The following is a 21,486-nucleotide window of genomic DNA, read 5'->3' as shown; positions in this document are numbered from 1 at the left end:
TCTCTGGGTGGGGTCGAGCTTCTTGAGTGTTGTTGGAGCTGCCCCCACCCAGGGGCAAGTGGGGAGTATTCCCTCCCCCTCCTGACCTGGGCCTTGGAGATGGTGGGACAGGCTTTGGGGGGAGAGTCAGGAGGGGGAGTGACTCGCTGCAGGATTCCCAGCCTCTGACCCTGCTCTTGGAGCCGCTGGGTTGATGTGATGATGCTGATAGTGGAGGATTCACTGATGATAACACCATTGAGTACCAAGGGGCAGTGGTTAGATTCTCTCTTATTAGAGATGGTCAGAGCCTGGCATTTGTGTGGCACAGCTGTTCCCTGCCACTTGTCAGCACAAGCCTGGGTATTGTCCAGATCTTGTCACATTTGAACACGGGCTGCTTCAGTATCTGAGGAATCGCTGAACACTGTACAATTATCAGCGAACATTCCCACTTCGGACCTTATCTTGGAGGGAAGGTCATTGATGAAGGTGCTGAAGGTGGTTGGGGCCTGGGACACTACCCTGAGGGACTCCTGTAGAGATGCCCTGGAGCTGAGATGACTGACCCTCCAATAACCACAACCATCTTCCCCTGTGCCAGGTCTGACCCCAACCAGTGCAGAGTTTGCCCCCCTGATACCCATTGATTCCAGTTTTATCAGGGGCTCCGTGATGCCACACTCGGTCAAATCACGTCAAGGGCTGTCCCTCTCCCCTCCCCTCGGGAACCCCATGTGTGAACCCAGACTGTAATGAGGTCAGGGGCTGAGAGGCCCTGGGGGAACCCAACCTGGGCATCACTGAGCAGGTTATTGCTGAGCGGGTGCTGCTAGATGGCACCTTCCACCACCTTCCCGATGGTCACCAGGAGGCTGATGGTGGGGAGGGGGGTGGTAATTGGCCAGGTCGGTTTTGTCCTGCTTTTCATATACGGGACATAGTTGGGCTATTGTTGGGGAGACGCCGGTGTTGGAGCTGTACTGAAACAGCTTGGCGTGGGGAGCAGCATGTTCTGGGGCACAGGCCTACAGTACTGGTGCCAGGATGTTCTCCGGGCCATTAGCCTTTCCAGTGTCCAGTGTCTCCAAACGCCTCTGGATGTCTGTGGAGTGATTGGAATTGATTGAAGGCTGTCTGCTGTGATGCTGGGGACCACTGCAGGAGGCTGAGTGTGAACGAACACTCCTTTAATAGTGATATCAGTGTGAGTGTGAGCACGGGTGTGAAGGAACACTCCGTTAATAGTGATTTCAGTGTGAGTGTGTGCAGGTGTGAAGGAACACTCCTTTAATAGTGATTTCAATGTGAGTGTGAGCACGGGTGTGAGGGAACACTCCTTTAATAGTGATTTCAGTGTGAGCGCAGGTGTGAAGGAACACTCCTTTAATAGTGATTTCAGTGTGAGTGTGAGCGCGGCTGTGAAGGAATTCTCCTTTAATAGTGATTTCAGTGTGAGAGTGAACACGGGTATGAAGGAACACTCCTTTAATAGCGATTCAAATGGGAGTTTGTGAGATTGAGTGTGAAGGAACACACCTTTAATAGTGATGTAAGTGTGCTAGAGTGCTCAGGAACACACCTCTAATCGTGAATTCAGTGTGAGTGTGATCACGGGTGTGCAAGACCAATCGTTGAAGAGTGCTTTCCGAGCACAGGAGAGGCAGATTGAGAAGGAATGTGACTTCACGTGTGTGTCTGTGTTGATGACTTTTTCATTGTGTTTATTTAAGAGATTTGTGCCGAGTTATGTCTGACTGATTCCAAGTCTCCTCCCTCTGCAGCACGCGCGTATGGATTCTTTGCTAACCTCTCTGTAGATGTGGCAGGACTGGTGTAACCATTAGCTCTGACATATATCGCAGCTGAATTCTACAACACAGGGAGATATCAGATTGTGATTCTTCATTGAGATTGAAAGCAGAACAATCTCCCAGCATCTGGCAAGCACAGTCAGGGTGAAGGGTCGCACACTGAACCAATTGAGCTCGACAGCTGACTATGAGGCGTTCATTGCCACATGGTGGTTTAAAGTGCATGTGTATCTCAGAGTCAGTTAGTGCACATGTCCAGTAATACACAGCAAGAAAAACTGTCCTGGCTGGTACTGTACAGTCTGTCTCACTCTCAGTGTCAGCTCCTGGACAGGTACAGTAACAGACAGTGTGTAAAAGGGAGGGACTCACTCCTGTCTGGTACTGTACAGCCTGTCTCTCTCAGTGTCAGCTCCTGTACAGGTACAGTCACAGACAGTGTGTAAAAGGGAGGGACTCACTCCTGTCCGGTACTGTACAGTCTGTCTCTCTCTCTCAGTGTCAGCTCCTGTACAGGTACAGTCACAGACAGTGTGTAAAAGGGAGGGACTCACTCCTGTTCGGTACTGTACAGTCTGTCTCTCAGTGTCAGCTCCTGTACAGGTACAGTCACAGACAGTGTGTAAAAGGGAGTGACTCACTCCTGTCTGGTACAGTACAGTCTGTCTCTCTCTCTCTGTGTCCGCTCCTGTACAGGTACAGTCACAGACAGTGTGTAAAAGGGAGTGACTCACTCCTGTCTGGTACTGTACAGTCGATGTGTGTCTCAGTGTGGATACAGGATTGAGGGAACCATTGATACTGAGTGAAAAATCTCCTCCTCCTCTCAGTCTTTATCCTGAGATTCTGACCCTGGAGCAGCCAGAGGAGACACCTGTTTTCTTCCGAGAATAATAGTGTAAGTTTAAAATGCAGGCGCCTCTTCTCCTCTGAGACTCGTGAGGACAGAAGCGCGTTCTTGTGAATTGATCCTCCCAAGATAATCTCCACATCCCAGGGATTCATCTGATGCCTCACTGCTGTCCCATCACATCTGCGGCAAGTGCAACTTTCCCTCAATGGGGAAACCAAACCTGTCCATAATACAGACTCGTGCTTTCTCACGAGGGCTCCTTACAACTGCGTGAATTAATGTCGATGCCTGTGTAAGACATAACTGAAAGCTGGGTGTTCAACATTGCTGCATCCAGGGTGTGCAGGAATGATCCTAAAGGAGGAGGTGGTGGGCACTATTAACATCCTGGGGGTTACCATTAACCAGAAACACAACTGGGCTCCCCACACAGCCCCAGCGGCTCCAAGAGCAGGGTCAGAGGCTGGGAATCCTGCAGCGAGGAACTCCCCTCCTGACTCTCCCCCCAAAGCCTGTCCCACCATCTACAAGGCCCAGGTCAGGAGGGGGAGGGAATACTCCCCACTTGCCCCTGGGTGGGGGCAGCTCCAACAACACTCGAGAAGCTCGACCCCATCCAGGGACAAAGCAGCCCCCTCACCCACAAACACCCCCTCCCTCCCTCCCCCCCACCGACGCTCAGTAGCAGCGGTGTGGACCATCTACAAGGTGCCCTGCAGAAATTCCCCAAAGCCCCTCAGGCAGCACCTTCCAAACCCCACGGCCACTTCCATCCAGAAGGACAAGGGACAGCAGGTACATGGGAACACCAGCCCCCTGCAAGTTCCCCTCCGAGCCCCCTCCCCATCCCGCCTCGGGAATATATCGCCCTCCCTTCAGTGTGGCTGGGTCAGAATCCTGGAATCCCCCTCCCTCGGGGGCATTGTGGGTCAGGTAGAGTGCAGTGGTTCAAGAACGCGGTTTTCAAGTACATTCTCAAGGGCAAGGAATGTTGTGCCAAGTCCCACAGACGAATAATCAAAAAACGTTGATGAAAGTGTGCATTGCCAAGCTGGAGAAAGGGGACATCGCAGAGGCTTTGATAACAGAGTCAAATCAGATCCTAGGAATAAGAAGGGCCCAATTTCATTGCTCGATGGCACTTATTCCCGGGCAAGATGTAGAGGAACATGTTTGCAATGAGTAAATTACAGAGCGGGATAAACATTATGGGGAGGTTATAATGGAGGATCTTAATTACCTGATTATAGACTGGGATAGTGCAAAGTGAAGAAAGGGGCAAGTGATTTTAGAGAATTTCTTACATTGACATAGCTCCGCTCCAACGACAAATGAGGCACTGCTAGACCTGGTTCTAAGCAATGTGGTGGGCCAAATAAATCACTGAGACGGGAAAATTTGGGCAGTAGGGATCATTGTATCTGAACGATGGTGGAATGAGACACGGAACAATTTAAAGGAAAAGAGCTGGCTTCGATGGCTGGGGGAGGGAGGGGGTGTTTGTGGGTGGGGGGGGCAATCAAGAGGGGGGGGGGGGTCTGCTTTGTCCCTGGATGGGGTCAAGCTTCTTGAGCTGCCCCCATCCAGGGACAAGTGGGGAGCATTCCCTCACCCTCCTGACCCTGGGCCTTGTAGATGGTGGGACAGTCTTTGGGGGGAGAGTCAGGAGGGGAGTGACTCGCTGCAGGATTCCCAGCCTCGGACCCTGCTCCTGCAGCCGCTGGGTTGATGTGGGGGAGTCCAGTTCGGCGTCCGGTCAAAATTGCCAATGTTACACCTTCGTTCCAAAACAAAAAAAATTGGATGTCAAGTAAGGCCAGTCTGAGAGAGTGATGGTAGGGATGGGAAGAAATGGTCATTTGGTCACTTGGGCAAATAGAGGATACAAAGGACAGAAACGTTCAACAGCGACTAAAATAGAATCTGACCCGAAGAGTTTGTTTTGGGAGTTAGTTTAACTAGCCGAGGATTAGAATGAGAATTCCTACAGTGTGGAAACAGGCCCTTTGGCCCAACAAATCCGCACTAGCCCTCCGAAGAGCAACCCACCCAGACCCCTTATCCTGACCAATTACGTCATGGTGGGCCAAAGGGCCTGTTCTGTGCTGTACTTTTCCATGTTCTATTTGCCCTGACTGATGCAGAACTGTAAGTATGGGGAGGCCACCAGGATTGGTGGTAGAGAGGACAGTGAAGAAGATTGTGTAACGTTACAGAGGGGTCTTGATCGATTAGGTCAATGGGCTGAGGAGAGGTGGGTGGAGCTTAACTTGGATGAATGTGAGGCATGGCATTTTGGCAAAACAAATAATATAAAGTAAGGCCCTGCATAGTGTTGTAGAACAGAGAGACCTTGAGGTTCAGGTACATAATTCTCTGAAGTTTGCGTCACATATAGACAGGCGGTTAAGAAGGCGTTCAGCGCGCTGGCCTTCTTTGCTCAGCCCCTTGAGTGTAAGAGTTGGGAACGTCACGTTGGGGTTATACAGGACATTAGTGAGGTCCCGTCTGGAGCACTGTGTCCAGTTATTGCTCAGCCCATTGAGTGTAGGAGTTGGGACGTCATGTTGGGGTTGTACAGGACATTGGTGAGGTCCCGTCTGGAGCACTGCGACCAGTTCCAGTCGCCCTGTTACAGGAAGGGGGTTATGCTAAATTACCCCATAGTGTTCAGGGAAGTGCAGGTTAGGGTGGATTGGCCATGCTAAATTACCCCATAGTGTTCAGGAATGTGTAGGTTAGGGTGGATTGGCCATGCTAAATTACCCCATAGTGTTCAGGGATGTGTAGGTTAGGGTGGATTGGCCATGCTAAATTACCCAGAGTGTTTAGGGATGTACAGGTTAGGGTGGATTGGCCATGCTAAATTACCCCATAGTGTTCAGGGATGTACAGGTTAGAGTGGATTGGCCATGCTAAATTACCCCATAGTGTTCAGGGATGTACAGGTTAGGGTGGAATGGCCATGCTAAATTACCCCACAGTGTTCAGGGATATGTAGGTTCGGGTGGATTGGCCATGCTAAATTACCCCATAATGTTCAGGATGTGTAGGTTAGGGTGGATTAGCCATGCTAAATTACCCATAGTGTTTAGGGATGTGCAGGTTAGGGTGGATTGGCCATGCTAAATTACCCCACAGTGTTCAGGGATATGTAGGTTCGGGTGGATTGGCCATGCTAAATTACCCCACAGTGTTCAGGGATATGTAGGTTCGGGTGGATTGGCCATGCTAAATTACCCAGAGTGTTTAGGGATGTACAGGTTAGGGTGGATTGGCCATGCTAAATTACCCCATAGTGTTCAGGGATGTACAGGTTAGAGTGGATTGGCCATGCTAAATTACCCCATAGTGTTCAGGGATGTACAGGTTAGGGTGGAATGGCCATGCTAAATTACCCTACAGTGTTCAGGGATGTGTAGGTTAGGGTGGATTGGCCATGCTAAATTACCCCACAGTGTTCAGGGATATGTAGGTTCGGGTGGATTGGCCATGCTAAATTACCCCATAATGTTCAGGATGTGTAGGTTAGGGTGGATTAGCCATGCTAAATTACCCATAGTGTTTAGGGATGTGCAGGTTAGGGTGGATTGGCCATGCTAAATTACCCCAAAGTGATCAGGGATGTACAGGATAGGGTGGATTGGCCATGCTAAATTACTCCATAGTGTTCAGGGATGTGTAGGTTAGGGTGGATTGGCTATGCTAAATTACCCCACAGTGTTCAGGGATGTGCAGGTTAGGGTGGATTGGCCATGCTAAATTACCCCATACTGTTCAGGGATGTGCAGGTTAGGGTGAATTGGCCGTGCTAAATTACCCATAGTGTTCAGGGATGTGTAGGTTAGGGTGGACTGGTTAGGGTTTATCCCCCTCCGATAGGGGGAACAGACTGCCCGGTGTGTGGAAATGGGCAATTTACTATGGATAATTTAGCATGGCCAATCGACCCAAACCTACACATCCCTGAACACAATGGAGTAATTTAGCATGGCCAATCCACCCTAACCTACTCATCCCTAAACACTATGGGGTAATTTAGCATGGCCAATCCACCCGAATCTACACATCCCTGAACACTATGGGTAATTTAGCATGGCCAATCGACCCTAACCTGCACATCCCTGAACACTATGGGGAAATTTAGCATGGCCAATCCACCCTAACCTACACATCCCTGAACACTATGGGTAATTTAGCACAGCCAGTCCACCCTAACCTGTACATCCCTGAACACTATGGGGTAATTTAGCATGGCCAATCCACCCGAACCTGCACATCCCTGAACACTATAGGGTAATTTAGCATGGCCAATTCACCCTAACCTACACATCCCTGAACACTATGGGGTAATTTAGCATGGCCAATTTACCCTAACCTACACATCCCTGAACACTATGGGGTAATTTAGCATGGCCAATTCACCCTAACCTACACATCCCTGAACACTATGGGGTAATTTAGCATGGCCAATCCACCCTAACCTGCACATCCCTGAACACTATGGGGTAATTTAGCATGGCCAATCCACCCTAACCTGCACATCCCTGAACAATATGGGTAATTTAGCATGGCAAATCCACCCTAACCTACACATCCCTGAACACTATGGGCAATTTAGCATGGCCAATCCACCCTAACCAACACATCCCTGAACACTATGGGGTAATTTAGCATGGTCAATGCACCCTAACCTACTCATCCTTGAACACTCTGGGGTAATTTAGCATGGCCAATCCACCCTAACCTACACATCCCTGAACACTATGGGGTAATTTAGCATGGCCAATCCACCGTAACCTGCACATCCCTGAACACTATGGGGTAATTTAGCATGGCCAATCCACCCTAACCTACACATCCCTGAACACTATGGGGTAATTTAGCATGGCCAACCGACCCTAACCTGCACATCCCTGAACACTATGGGGTAATTTAGCATGGCCTACCCACCCTAACCTGCACATCCCTCAGCACTATGGGGTAATTTAGCATGGCCAATCCACCCTAACCTGCACATCCTTGAACACTATGGGGTAATTTAGCATGGCCAATCCATCCTAACCTGCACATCCCTGAACACTCTGGGGTAATTTAGCATGGCCAATCCACCCTAACCAACACATCCCTGAACACTATGGGGTAATTTAGCATGGTCAATGCACCCTAACCTACTCATCCTTGAACACTCTGGGGTAATTTAGCATGGCCAATCCACCCTAACCTACACATCCCTGAACACTATGGGGTAATTTAGCATGGCCAATCCACCGTAACCTGCACATCCCTGAACACTATGGGGTAATTTAGCATGGCCAATCCACCCTAACCTACACATCCCTGAACACTATGGGGTAATTTAGCATGGCCAACCGACCCTAACCTGCACATCCCTGAACACTATGGGGTAATTTAGCATGGCCTACCCACCCTAACCTGCACATCCCTCAGCACTATGGGGTAATTTAGCATGGCCAATCCACCCTAACCTGCACATCCTTGAACACTATGGGGTAATTTAGCATGGCCAATCCATCCTAACCTGCACATCCCTGAACACTCTGGGGTAATTTAGCATGGCCAATCCACCCTAACCTACACATCCCTGAACACTATGGGGTAATTTAGCATGGCCAATCCACCCTAACCTACACATCCCTGAACACTATGGGGTAATTTAGCATGGCCAATCCACCCTAACCTGCACATCCCTGAGCACTATGGGTAATTTAGCATGGCCAATCCACCCTAACCTACACATCCCTGAACACTATGGGGTAATTTAGCATGGCCAATCCACCCTAACCTACACATCCCTGAGCACTATGGGTAATTTAGCATGGCCAATCCACCCTAACCTACACAGCCCTGAACACTATGGGGTAATTTAGCATGGCCAATCCACCCTAACCTACACATCCTTGAGCACTATGGGTAATTTAACATGGCCAATTCACCCTAACCGACACATCCCTGAGCACTATGGGTAAGTTAGCATGGCCAATTCACCCTAACCGACACATCCCTGAGCACTATGGGGTAATTTAGCATGGCCAATCCACCCTAACCTACACATCCCTGAACACTATGGGGTAATTTAGCATGGCCAATCCACCCTAACCTACACATCCCTGAACACTATGGGGTAATTTAGCATGGCCAATCCACCCTAACCTACACATCCCTGAGCACTATGGGTAATTTAGCATGGCCAATCCACCCTAACCTACACATCCCTGAACACTCTAGGTAATTTAGCATGGCCAATTCACCCTAACCTACACATCCTTGAGCACTATGGGGTAATTTAGCATGGCCAATCCACCCTAACCTACACATCCCTGAGCACTATGGGGTAATTTAGCATGGCCAATCCACCCTAACCTACACATCCCTGAGCACTATGGGGTAATTTAGCATGGCCAATCCACCCTAACCTACACATCCCTGAGCACTATGGGGTAATTTAGCATGGCCAATCCACCCTAACCTGCACATCCCTGAGCACTATGGGGTAATTTAGCATGGCCAATCCACCCTAACCTGCACATCCCTGAGCACTATGGGGTAATTTAGCATGGCCAATCCACTCTAACCTACACATCCCTGAACACTATGGGTAATTTAGCATGGCCAATCCACCCTAACCTACACATCCCTGAACACTATGGGGTAATTTAGCATGGCCAATCCACCCTAACCTACACATCCCTGAGCACTATGGGGTAATTTAGCATGGCCAATCCACCCTAACCTACACATCGCTGAGCACTATGGGGTAATTTAGCATGGCCAATCCACCCTAACCTACACATCCCTGAGCACTATGGGGTAATTTAGCATGGCCAATCCACCCTAACCTGCACATCCCTGAGCACTATGGGGTAATTTAGCATGGCCAATCCACCCTAACCTGCACATCCCTGAGCACTATGGGGTAATTTAGCATGGCCAATCCACTCTAACCTACACATCCCTGAACACTATGGGTAATTTAGCATGGCCAATCCACCCTAACCTACACATCCCTGAACACTATGGGTAATTTAGCATGGCCAATCCACCCTAACCCCTGTAGAACTTGTAGCCCCTATTTACTATTGCCTTTCAAAGTTCTCCTGACCAAAGTATATCACCTCACACGTCTCTGCGTTGAACCTCATCTGCCACCAACTTGTCAAAGACCCCTTGGAAGTCCAGACTGTCTTTCTCCCCATTTTTAATTCTTCCCCAACATTGGGAGCATTCTTTCTGTATCTGGCCTGTCCCGTCCCAGGAGGATTCTATAAGTTTCCCTGTGATCCCCTCCTCCTTCTTCGGAATCTCAGTGAGTACGTGCCCAGTCGATGCTGTCATGCTTCATATGTCCGTCCTGCTATCCCAGGGATCAGCCTTTGTTAGAATTAGAATCCCGGATGTGTAGAAACAAGCCCTTTGGCCCAACACGTGAACGCAGACTCAACGCCCTAACCTATTACTCTGCATTTCCCCTGACTAATGCAGCTAACCTACACAACCCTGGGCACAATGGGCAATTTGGAGACAGGGCGGTCTGGCAGATGCTGGAGAGCAGAGTCGAGTGTGTGGGGCTGAAAAAGCACAGCAGCTAAAAAAAAACCTCAACATTTCAGGCCGGAGCCCTTCAGGGCTAATTGACCCTAATCTGCACATCCGTGGACTGTGGGAGCATAACCACGCGGACACGGGGAAAATGTGCAAACTCCACACAGTCATCCGAGGCTGAGATGGAACCCGGGTCCCCAGCGTCGTGAGGGCAGCAGGGCTAACCACTGAGCCGCCATACCACCCCAATGTTGGACTCCATCAATACCAAGAATGTCCTCCCACAGACTAGGACAGCACACGACCCTCAGGGTGTGGTCTCCCCATGGCCCCATATAACTGCAGCAGACATCGTCACTCCCATACTCAAATCCTCTCACGATGAAGGCAGCACGCCTTCATAGTGAGAGGATGTATCCCACATTGCTATAGTCTGTGTTATGCCATTAGCTGTACGCTTTCTCTGTTTTCATGACACTGGTTATCTGCCGAGCTTCTGTACACAGCCAGCTTTCACAATAGCTGTGCTATTTTAAATTCATCGGTGTTCCTGCACTTTACCTTAAGACATGAAATCTAAAGGCCACCCACACACATACTTTGACATTCTTGGAGAGTTCTGTTTTGTTAACTATGCCCACGTAATCTATAAGGACTGCTCATTTAAGAGCGTCTATCCTGCACCAGTGAATATACCTTCAATAGGATGAACAGACTGCCCGGTGTGTAAAAATGGGGAGAGGGTGGGTGAGGGGGTGAATCCCCCTCCGATAGGGGGAACAGACTGCCCGGTGTGTGTAAATGGGGAGGGTGTGGGTGAGGGGGTTAATCCCCCTCCGATAGGGGGAACAGACTGCCCGGTGTGTGTAAATGGGGAGAGGGTGGGTGAGGGGGCGAATCCCCCTCCGATAGGGGGAACAGACTGCCCGGTGTGTGTAAATGGGGAGAGGGTGGGTGAGGGGGTTAATCCCCCTCCGATAGGGGGAACAGACTGCCCGGTGTGTGTAAATGGGGAGAGGGTGGGTGAGGGGGTTAATCCCCCTCCGATAGGGGGAACAGACTGCCCGGTGTGTGTAAATGGGGAGAGGGTGGGTGAGGGGGTTAATCCCCCTCCGATAGGGGGAACAGACTGCCCGGTGTGTGTGAATGGGGAGGGGGTGGGTGAGGGGGTTAATCCCCCTCCGATAGGGGGAACAGACTGCCCGGTGTGTGTAAATGGGGAGAGGGTGGGTGAGGGGGTTAATCCCCCTCCGATAGGGGGAACAGACTGCCCGGTGTGTGTGAATGGGGAGGGGGTGGGTGAGGGGGTTAATCCCCCTCCGATAGGGGGAACAGACTGCCCGGTGTGTGTGAATGGGGAGGGGGTGGGTGAGGGGGTTAATCCCCCTCCGATAGGGGGAACAGACTGCCCGGTGTGTGTGAATGGGGAGAGGGTGGGTGAGGGGGTTAATCCCCCTCCGATAGGGGGAACAGACTGCCCGGTGTGTGTGAATGGGGAGAGGGTGGGTGAGGGGGTTAATCCCCCTCCGATAGGGGGAACAGACTGCCCGGTGTGTGTAAATGGGGAGAGGGTGGGTGAGGGGGCTAATCCCCCTCCGATAGGGGGAACATACTGCCCGGTGTGTGTAAATGGGGAGAGGGTGGGTGAGGGGGTTAATCCCCCTCCGATAGGGGGAACAGACTGCCCGGTGTGTGTAAATGGGGAGAGGGTGGATGAGGGGGTTAATCCCCCTCCGATCGGGGAATTTTGTGCTGCGTGTGTGTGTGAGTGAGAGTGTGTGGGGTGTCGAGGCTGACAGGGTTAACAATCTGCATTGGGAAACACGCTGCTCTCATTTTGCCAAAGCTTTGATGAGTTGGACAATTTTGTCAGGAATGCACATTGTGTGTGCAGATTGCGGTCGATATCCCAGTGAGATTTCGTGATCTCCCCGTCCCGAGACCAGAGGTGCACCAGAGGGTTGTCGGAGCGGGCACGCTCTCTTCCCAGCTCTTGGAGCCCCGGGGCCCCCGCAGATTCTGGGCAGCACCTTCTCATCTGGATTCAGTGCTGTGAGATCCTTTGCCAATGTCTCCCCCTCTGAAGCTGCGGTCCTCCCTCTTGTTTTTCTTCAGGCATTAACCTCTGATATCTCTCTTCCCTCTCCACCCTCCGTATCTCTCGCTTTGTACAGGGCAGTGCAGGCTGGTGCCCAATGTCCTTCTGATTTCCAGCGGGATTCTCCTGGGCTGCGTCTCTGATGCCGTGTGGGCACCTGCTCCTGCTGCCCTTGGCGCTGGCCGCGATGGGGGACTGCAAGGGTTCTCCGGACTGGCGCGAGCCGGAGGGTCTGTCGCGGTGCGCGGCCGGCCCGGAGCTCTCTTGGGGGGCTGCGGCCGTGCCGGGCTGGGTTGCCTCTGTCCCTCCCGGTGGCACCAAGTCTCGGAGGGGGCGTTCGATCTCCAGGACGCGCCACGTGGAGCTGCTGGTGGTGGCGGATTTCAGCCTGTACCAGGCGTTGGGCTCCGATATCAGGGAGTACCTGCTGGTGCTGTTTGCTGCGGCTGACCGCCTGTACCGTCACCCGTCCCTGGCCAGTGACGTACGGCTGGCAGTGACCAGAATCCTGGTGATGCGTCACAGCAGCGAGGGGCCTGAGGTCCTGCAGGAAGCCCAGCAGACCCTGCACAACTTCTGTGAGTGGCAGAGGCAGATGCGCGCCAGGCCAGAGTGGGCAGGCGAGAAATACGATGCAGCCGTGCTCCTGACCCGAGAGGTAGGTACCGTCGCACTCACCCTGACACACACACACACATACAGACACACTGACTCACACTCACCCTGACACACGCACACACATACAGACGCACTAACTCACACACACCCTGACACACGCACACACAAATTCACACACTGACACACACTCACACGTACAAACACATTCTCTCTTACACACACTCACCCACATGTTAACGCACACACCCTGATACACTCACACACTGACACACATACACACCCACACCCAGATACACACTCACTCACATCCTGACACACACACAGACACACCCACAGACACATCCCCTCTCACATACACTCACCCACATGCTAACGCACACACATCCTGACACACACGCACACAAACTCACACATTGACACACATACACACTCACACTCAGATACACACACACTCACATTCTGACACGCACACAGATACACCCACAGTCACACACAGACACATCCTCTCTTACACACTCACCCACATGCTAACGCACACATCCTGACACACACACACACACACACAAGCTTACACTGACAGCCATACACACCCACAGTCGCACAAATTCACACGCACACACCCCTGACAAATTCAGATGCCCACACACACACCCTGACATACACACACATCCTAAAGCACCCACTCTGATACTGACACACTCACACTCTGATATACACATTGACCCTGACAAACTAACACAGCCACGTAGCTACTGACACACTCTCAGCCTGGCATGCTCAATAACACTCACTAAATACCCATATCAACACACTGAAACACCCACATTGACACTGTCACACACTGCACACTCAATCTGAGACAACACACGCACACACTGAAGCTTACACCCTCTCTCAGAGTCACACATTAAAACACTCACTGACACACACGCACACAGCTTGACACTTGCACACTCAAACACGAACACGCTCACTGACACACTCATGCTGACAGTGGCACACACAGCTTGACACTTGCACACCTAGACACCATCACACTCACTGACACACCCACACTCACACCCTGATACTTCCAGGCATCCACACTAAAACAATGGCACATCCACAGTCACACTGACACACTTACACTCTAAGAAACCCACACTCATGTACTTGCACACTCACACACGAAACCACTCACTGACCCACCTAGGCACACGCTCTCACACCTATACTTACACACATGGACTAAAACACTGAAAGCACTCACAGACTGAAATAAATACAGATTGACACTTGCTCACACAGAAATTAGCACATTCTCACAATCACACTCATACACAGTCCCACAGATGCACTGACAGCTCCATTCACTCAGACTGACACACAAAAACATGGACTCATTCTATATGTTTACACATGCACTTACAGACACACCCACACTCGCACTGACACACTAACACCATGCACATCACAAGATATCCTCAGTTTAATATATTCACTCGCACTGTTATACCAACAAACATCCCATACACTCACTGATGTACAAAGGCACATTATCACCCTGAATATAACCTCACTGGATCATACATAATCACAGAGCTCTGTAGACTTTCTATATCACTCCATCTATCTCACTTGATCTCTCTGTTTTATAATCTCTCTATTTCCATCCTTTCTCCATATGTCGCTCTATCCTCTGTTCCGAATGCCACTGTACTCCATCTCCTATTGAAATCTGTTGGTATCTCTCTCTCTCTCTCCTTGATGTTCTCCCAGCTGGTCCTTATCCACCCATCGCTCAATCTTTTCTTGCGATCTGACTGTTACTGAACTGCGAACAAGATCCGGCCAAATTAAACTTGTCGAAACACACACTAGATGTCAAAGTCACCCCAGGGAGTTGTGAAACTTGAGAAAAGACTCACGATTGGTCCCAGCCCTCGTTAAATTGTGAACCAGCCATCATGCTCCTGACAGTGAACTAATGCTTGGGAAACATTACGATCCCAGGCAAACAACAGATCAGGCTATGGTGGCTCAGTGGTTAGCACCGCTGCCTCACAGCGTGAGAGTCCCAGGTTCGATTCCAGCCTCGGGGGCAACTGTCTGTGTGGAGTTTCCACATTCTCCCCGTGTCTGCGTGGGTTTCCTCCGCGTGCTCCAGTTTCCTCCCACAGTTGAAAGATGTGCAGGTTCGGGTGGATTGGCCATGCTAAATTACCCCATAGTGTGAGGTACATCATTCAGAGGAAAATGGATCTGGGTGGGTTACTCTTCGGAGGGTCGGTGTGGACTTGTTGGGCCGAAGGGCCTGTTTCCACATGTGGGGAATCTAATATAATCTAAAACATCCTGAGAGATCAGCTGCATCTGACCTGGATTCTTACACTCCCTCTCACACAGAGGGAGATATCTGTGCACTGACTGGTGTCTCTCAGTCCCTTCTCTCTCTCTCTCAGGGAGATATCTGTACACTGACTGGTGTCTCTCAGTCCCCTCTCTCTCAGGGAGATATCTGTACACTGACTGGTGTCTCTCAGTCCCCTCTCTCTCAGGGAGATATCTGTACACTGACTGGTGTCTCTCAGTCGCTTCTCTCTCACTCTCAGGGAGATATCTGTACACTGACTGGTGTCTCTCAGTCCCTTCTCTCTCACTCTCAGGGAGATATCTGTACACTGACTGGTGTCTCTCAGTCCCCTCTCCCTCGGGGAGATATCTGTACACTGACTGGTGTCTCTAAGTCCATTCTCTCTCTCTCTCGGGGAGATACCTGTACACTGACTGGTGTCTCTGAATCCCCCCTCTCTCACAGGGAGATATCTGTACACTGAATGGTGTCTCTGAGTCTCCGTTCTCTCAGGGAGATATCTGTACACTGACTGGAGTCTCTCAGTCCCCTCTCTCTCAGGGAGATATCTGTACACTGACTGGTGTCTGTCAGTCCCCTCTCACTCTTAGGGAGATATCTGTACACTAACTGGTGTCTCTCAGGCCCCTCTCTCTCTCTCTCAGGGAGATATCTGTACACTGACTGGAGTCTTTCAGTCCCCTCTCTCTCTCAGGGAGATATCTGTACACTGACTGGTGTCTCTCAGTCCCCTCTCTCTCAGGGAGATATCTGTACACTGACTGGTGTTTCTCAGTCCCCTCTCTCTCAGGGAGATATCTGTACACTGGTGTCACTCAATGCCCTCTCTCTCTCAGGGAGATATCTGTACACTGACTGGCGTCTCTCAGTACCCTCTCTCTCTCAGGGAGATAACTGTACACTGACTAGTGTCTCTCAGTCCCCTCTCTCTCGCCCAGGGAGATATCTGTACACTGACTGGTGTCTCTCAGTCCCCTCTCTCGGGGAGATATCTGTACACTGACTGGTGTCTCTCAGTCCCCTTTCTCTCAGGGAGATATCTGTACACTGACTGGTGTCTCTCAGCCCCCCTCTCTCCCGCGAGGTGATATCTGTACACTGACTGGTGTCTCTAAGTCCCCTCTCTCTCTCTCGGGGAGATATCTGTACACTGATTGTCTCTCAGTCCCCTCTCTCTCTCAGGTAAACAGCTGCACACTGACTGATGTTTCTCTGTTCCCTCTGTCCAAGGACATCACTTTGAGTGAGACGGTTACTCCTTTCCACACACGACAGAGATTCACCTGAATTTTCACACCCGTCATCTCCTGTATCCGTTACTCCCGATGTGGTCTCCACTACATTAGGGAGACAGGACAACAACTTGCGGAACGTTTCAGGGATCATCTCTGGGACACACGCACTAAACAACTCCACCGCCCTGTGGCTGATTACTTCAACTCCCCCTCCCCCTCTGCCAAGGACATGCAGGTCCTGGGCCTCCTCCATCGTCAAACCCCAGCCACCCAACGCCTCATCTTCCGCCTCGGGAACCACACGGGATCAATGTGGATCTCACCAGTTTCCTCATGTCTCCCCACCTCTCCCCTCCCCACCCCCTCTCCACATTATCCCCGACCCAGCCTTCCAACTCGGCATCCTCTTGTCCTGTCCACCTTCCTTCCCACCCCACCATCCTCTCCGACCTATCACCTTCACCCCCCTCACCTTCATCTACCTACTGCCTTCCCAGTTACCTTCCCCCACCCACCATTCCCACCCACCCCCCCTTACATTTACCTCTCAGCCCCTTGGCCCCCAAGCCTCATTCCTGATGAAGAGCCCATGCCTGAAAGGTTGACTTTCCTGCTCCTCGGATGCTGTGCTTTTCCAGCGCCACACATCTTCGGCCCTCATTATCCCCTATGGAGCGACCAAACAGGCTGATGGTTTCGAGGAGGACCAGATGTACAGGAGTCTCCTGGGCTCTGTCCCTCTCTGACAGACTTACCTTTTTTCTGGACAACTTTGTGGGGGAGGGAGGGGATCATCAAGGGTTAAATAGCAGTGGAAGGAAGAATAAATGGAATAAAAATAGCCAGGTTACAGCCGTTGGTGATTCAGTAAGGGAACAGACTGCAAAAAAGACTTTAGGAGTGTATACTGCTGCCTTGTGCCAGGGTATAAGGTATCTCGCAGTGTCTGCAGGAACATACTGAAACCTGAGGTACTGGCGGCATGGGTTGAAACGAATAGATGTGATCCGACCACCAGAATATAGGGAGTGAGAAGGTAAATTAGCAAGCAGGATCTCCAACGTAGCAATCTCAGGATTAGTGTCAGTGCCACGTACCAGCAAGTGTAAAAATAACATTATACCAGACCAATATGTGGCTGGAGGGAGAGTGAGGGGAAGTGCTTCAGATTCCAGGGCTGGATTCGTGTGTCAGATTATAGGGCAGTGGTGTTACCTCTGGGCTGTTAATCCAGATACGGGGCCCTGGGTTCAAATCCCGCCACAGCATGCAGTGGATTGGGTACTTGGTAAAAGTCTGGGCTTAAGATACAACTGACAATCATGAATCCATCGCCAATTATTGGTCAGGTTCATCGATATCTGTGAGGGAAGGAAATTGCTGCTCTTACCTGGGTCTGGCCCTCTGGGCAATTAGGGATGGACAATGAATGCTGACCGGGACAGTGACACCCTCATCCCACGAGTGAATTTTCAAAACAAAACACAGATTGGGTCTGGGGGAGGTGGGTCGACTGCAGGCAGAACCGGACTAGCCCCAGTGTCCGAGGGACGTGCTATGGCAGTGAAGAGTTAAACTATGAACGGCAGGGAGCTGGGAACGCAAGTACATAGAACATAGAACATAGAAAGATACAGCGCAGTACAGGCCCTTCGGCCCTCGATGTTGCGCCGACCGAATCCTACCTAACCTACACTAGCCCAATAACTTCCAAGTGCCTATCCAATGCCTGCTTAAATGACCATAAAGAAGGAGAGTTCACCACTGATACGGGCAGGGCATTACATGAACTCACAACCCGCTGTGTAAAGAAAACAGGCGGACGGAGCAGGAATAATCCAAGGGTTAAAAACAAAGGGGAGCAAGGAAAGAGGCGTAAGTGGCACAAAGACAGACAAGAAAAAACTCCATGTCACTAAACTAGAGACAAAGAAACTGCAGATCCTAGGGAGACAAGCAGGAGGCTAGAAGACCACAGCAGACCAGGCAGCATCAGGAGGTGGAGATCTCAACTTGTCGGGTTACAGCTGAAACGTTGACATCTCCACTTCCTGAAGCTGTCTGGTCTACTGTGGTCTTCCAGCCTCCTGCTAGTCAACAGCACAAAATAAAGCGAAGGGTGACGCACAAAGGTTAAAATTGGAGATAATGATTGTAATTTCGCTGTGAATACAGAGACATGGCTGTGTGGTCACCAACATGTCAGGATATGAATGATTTCACAAGGATGGACCAATGGGAAAGGAGGAGGAAGGGGAGAGGTAGGACTGTGAGTAAACGGTAGAACAATGTAATGGTGAGAGAGAACGTTGGCTCACAACAGGGTGACGTGGAGTCGGACTGGCAGGAGATAAGAAACACAAAAGGCAAAAAACCTGGTGTTAAGGGTTCGGAATGGGCCCCAGACAGTCTCAGATATCTGTACACTGACCGATGTGTCTCACATCCTCCCCTCCAATCACTCTCTCAGGGAGATATCTGTACACTGACTGGTGTCTCTCAGTCTCTCTCTCTCTCAGGGAGATATCTGTACACTGACTGGTGTCTCTCAGTCTCTCTCTCTCTCAGGGAGATATCTGTACACTGACTGGTGTCTCTCAGTCTCTCTCTCTCTCTCTCAGGGAGATATCTGTACACTGACTGGTGTCTCTCAGTCCCTCTCTCTCTCTCTCTCTCTCAGGGAGATATCTGTACACTGACTGGTGTCTCTCAATCCCCTCTCCCTCAGGGAGATATCTGTACACTGACTGGTGTCTCTCAGTTCCCTCTCCCTCAGGGAGATATCTGTACACTGACTGGTGTCTCTCAGTTCCCTCTCCCTCAGGGAGATATCTGTACACTGACTGGTGTCTCTCAGTCCCCTCTCTCTCAGGGAGATACCTGTACACTGACTGGTGTCTCTCAGTCCCTCTCTCTCAGGGAGATATCTGTACACCGACTGGTGTCTCTCAGTCCCTCTCTCTCTCTCTCTCAGGGAGATATCTGTACACTGACTGGTGTCTCTCAGTACCCTCTCTCTCTCAGGGGGTTATCTGTACACTGACTGGTGTCTCTCAATACCCTCTGTCTTGCAGTGAGATATCTGTACACTGACTGGTGTCTCTCAATCCCCTCTGTCTTGCAGTGAGATATCTGTACACCGACTGGTGTCTCTCAGTCCCCTCTCTCTCAGGGAGATATCTGTACACTGACTGGTGTCTCTTAGTCCCCTCTCCCTTAGGGAGATATCTGTACACTGACTGGTGTCTCTCAGACCCCTCTTTCTCACGGAGATATCTGTACACTGACTGGTGTCTCTCAGTCCCCTCTCCCTCAGGGAGATATCTGTACACTGACTAGTGTCTCTCAGTCCCCTCTCTCTCTCTCTCTCCGGGAGATATCTGTACACTGACTGGTGCCTCTCAGTCCTCTGTCTCTGTCTCTCTGCCCCTCAGGCGCATATTCTTTTGCAACAATAATTTCTTTCAGGAGTGAATTGAACATTTTCTATCACCCAACAGAACCTCTGCCAGGAACATTTCTGTGAGTCCCTGGGCCTGGCTCACATCGGAACTGTTTGTGAGACTAACCTCAACTGCGCAGTCATCCAAGATATTGGACTACAGAGTGCCTTCACCGTAGCTCACGAAATTGGTAATCTGCTGCCGCAAAGGATTCATCCTCATGAACTAACCCCTTACTATCCCTGTCCTGGGAGTGTTTGATAGGGCACACTGTAGAGAGAGCTTTACTCTATATCTAACCCCGGGCTTTCCCTGTCCTGGGAGTGTTTGATGGGAGACAGTGTAGAGGGAGCTTTACTCTGTATCTAACCCCGTGCTGTTGGATGGGGGACAGTGTAGAGGGAGTTTTACTCTGTATCTAACCCCGTGCTGTCCCTGTTCTGGGAGTGTTTGATGGGGGACAGTGTAGAGGGAGCTTTACTCTGTATCTAACCCCATGCCGTCCCTGTTCTGGGAGTGTTTGATGGGGGACAGTGTAGAGGGAGCTTTACTCTGTATCTAACCCCATGCCGTCCCTGTCCTGGGAGTGTTTGATGGGGACAATGTAGAGAGAGCTTTACTCTGTATCTAACCCCGTGCTGTCCCTGTCCTGGGAGTGTTTGATGGGGCACACTGTAGAGGGAGCTTTACTCTGTGTCTAACTCCGTACTGTCCCTGTTCTGGGAGTGTTTGATGGGGGACAGTGTAGAGGGAGCTTTACTGTGTATCTAACCCCGCACTGTCCCTGTCCTGGGAGTGTTTGATGGGGACAATGTAGAGGGAGCTTTACTCTGTATCTAACCCTGTGCTGTCACTGTCCTGGGAAGTGTTTGATGGGGACAGTGTAGAGGGAGCTTTACTCTGTATCTAACCCCATGCTGTCCCTGCCCTGGGAGTGTTTGATGGGGGGGACAGTGTAGAGGGAGCTTTACTCTGTATCTAACCTCGTGCTGTCCCTGTCCTGGGAGTGTTTGATTGGGGACAGTGTAGAGGGAGCTTTACTCTGTATCTAACCCCATGCTGTCCCTGCCCTGGGAGTGTTTGATGGGGGGGACAGTGTAGAGGGAGCTTTACTCTGTATCTAACCTCGTGCTGTCCCTGTCCTGGGAGTGTTTGATTGGGGACAGTGTAGAGGGAGCTTTACTCTGTATCTAACCCCGTGCTGTCCCTGTCCTGGGAGTGTTTGATGGGGGGACAGTGTAGTGGGAGCTTTACTCTGTATCTAACCCCGTGCTGTCCCTGTCCTGGGAGTGTTTGATGGGGGACAGTGTAGTGGGAGCTTTACTCTGTATCTAACCCCGTGCTGTCCCTGTCCTGGGAGTGTTTGATGGGGGGACAGTGTAGTGGGAGCTTTACTCTGTATCTAACCCCGTGCTGTCCCTGTCCTGGGAGTTATTACAGTGTCTTTCCCTATCTGATCTCCTTTAAAGTACTTGCTCCTCACCTTAAATATCCCTGCCTCCCTTCTATTTCTGACTGATCGCTGCTTCT

General features: G+C 50.9%; 1 protein-coding gene across 1 annotated transcript in view; it reads left to right on the top strand.

Moving 5' to 3' along the window:
- Window positions 1-10,916: 10,916 nt before the first annotated feature.
- The window catches only part of LOC132808848 (A disintegrin and metalloproteinase with thrombospondin motifs 5-like), a 47,334-nt gene continuing 36,764 nt past the window's right edge, over window positions 10,917-21,486 (top strand). Inside the window, exons 1-3 of the mRNA XM_060822285.1 lie at window positions 10,917-10,931; window positions 12,384-12,965; window positions 20,014-20,146. Of these exons, the coding sequence (XP_060678268.1) occupies window positions 12,450-12,965; window positions 20,014-20,146 (649 nt within the window). The 5' untranslated portion in view covers window positions 10,917-10,931; window positions 12,384-12,449. The remainder of the gene's footprint in view (window positions 10,932-12,383; window positions 12,966-20,013; window positions 20,147-21,486) is intronic.

The sequence above is a fragment of the Hemiscyllium ocellatum genome, assembly GCF_020745735.1.
Source record: "Hemiscyllium ocellatum isolate sHemOce1 chromosome 40 unlocalized genomic scaffold, sHemOce1.pat.X.cur. SUPER_40_unloc_8, whole genome shotgun sequence".
Taxonomy (NCBI): domain Eukaryota; kingdom Metazoa; phylum Chordata; class Chondrichthyes; order Orectolobiformes; family Hemiscylliidae; genus Hemiscyllium; species Hemiscyllium ocellatum.
The sequence above is the reverse complement of the archived record's forward strand: the minus strand, read 5'-3'. Positions and strand labels throughout refer to the sequence as shown.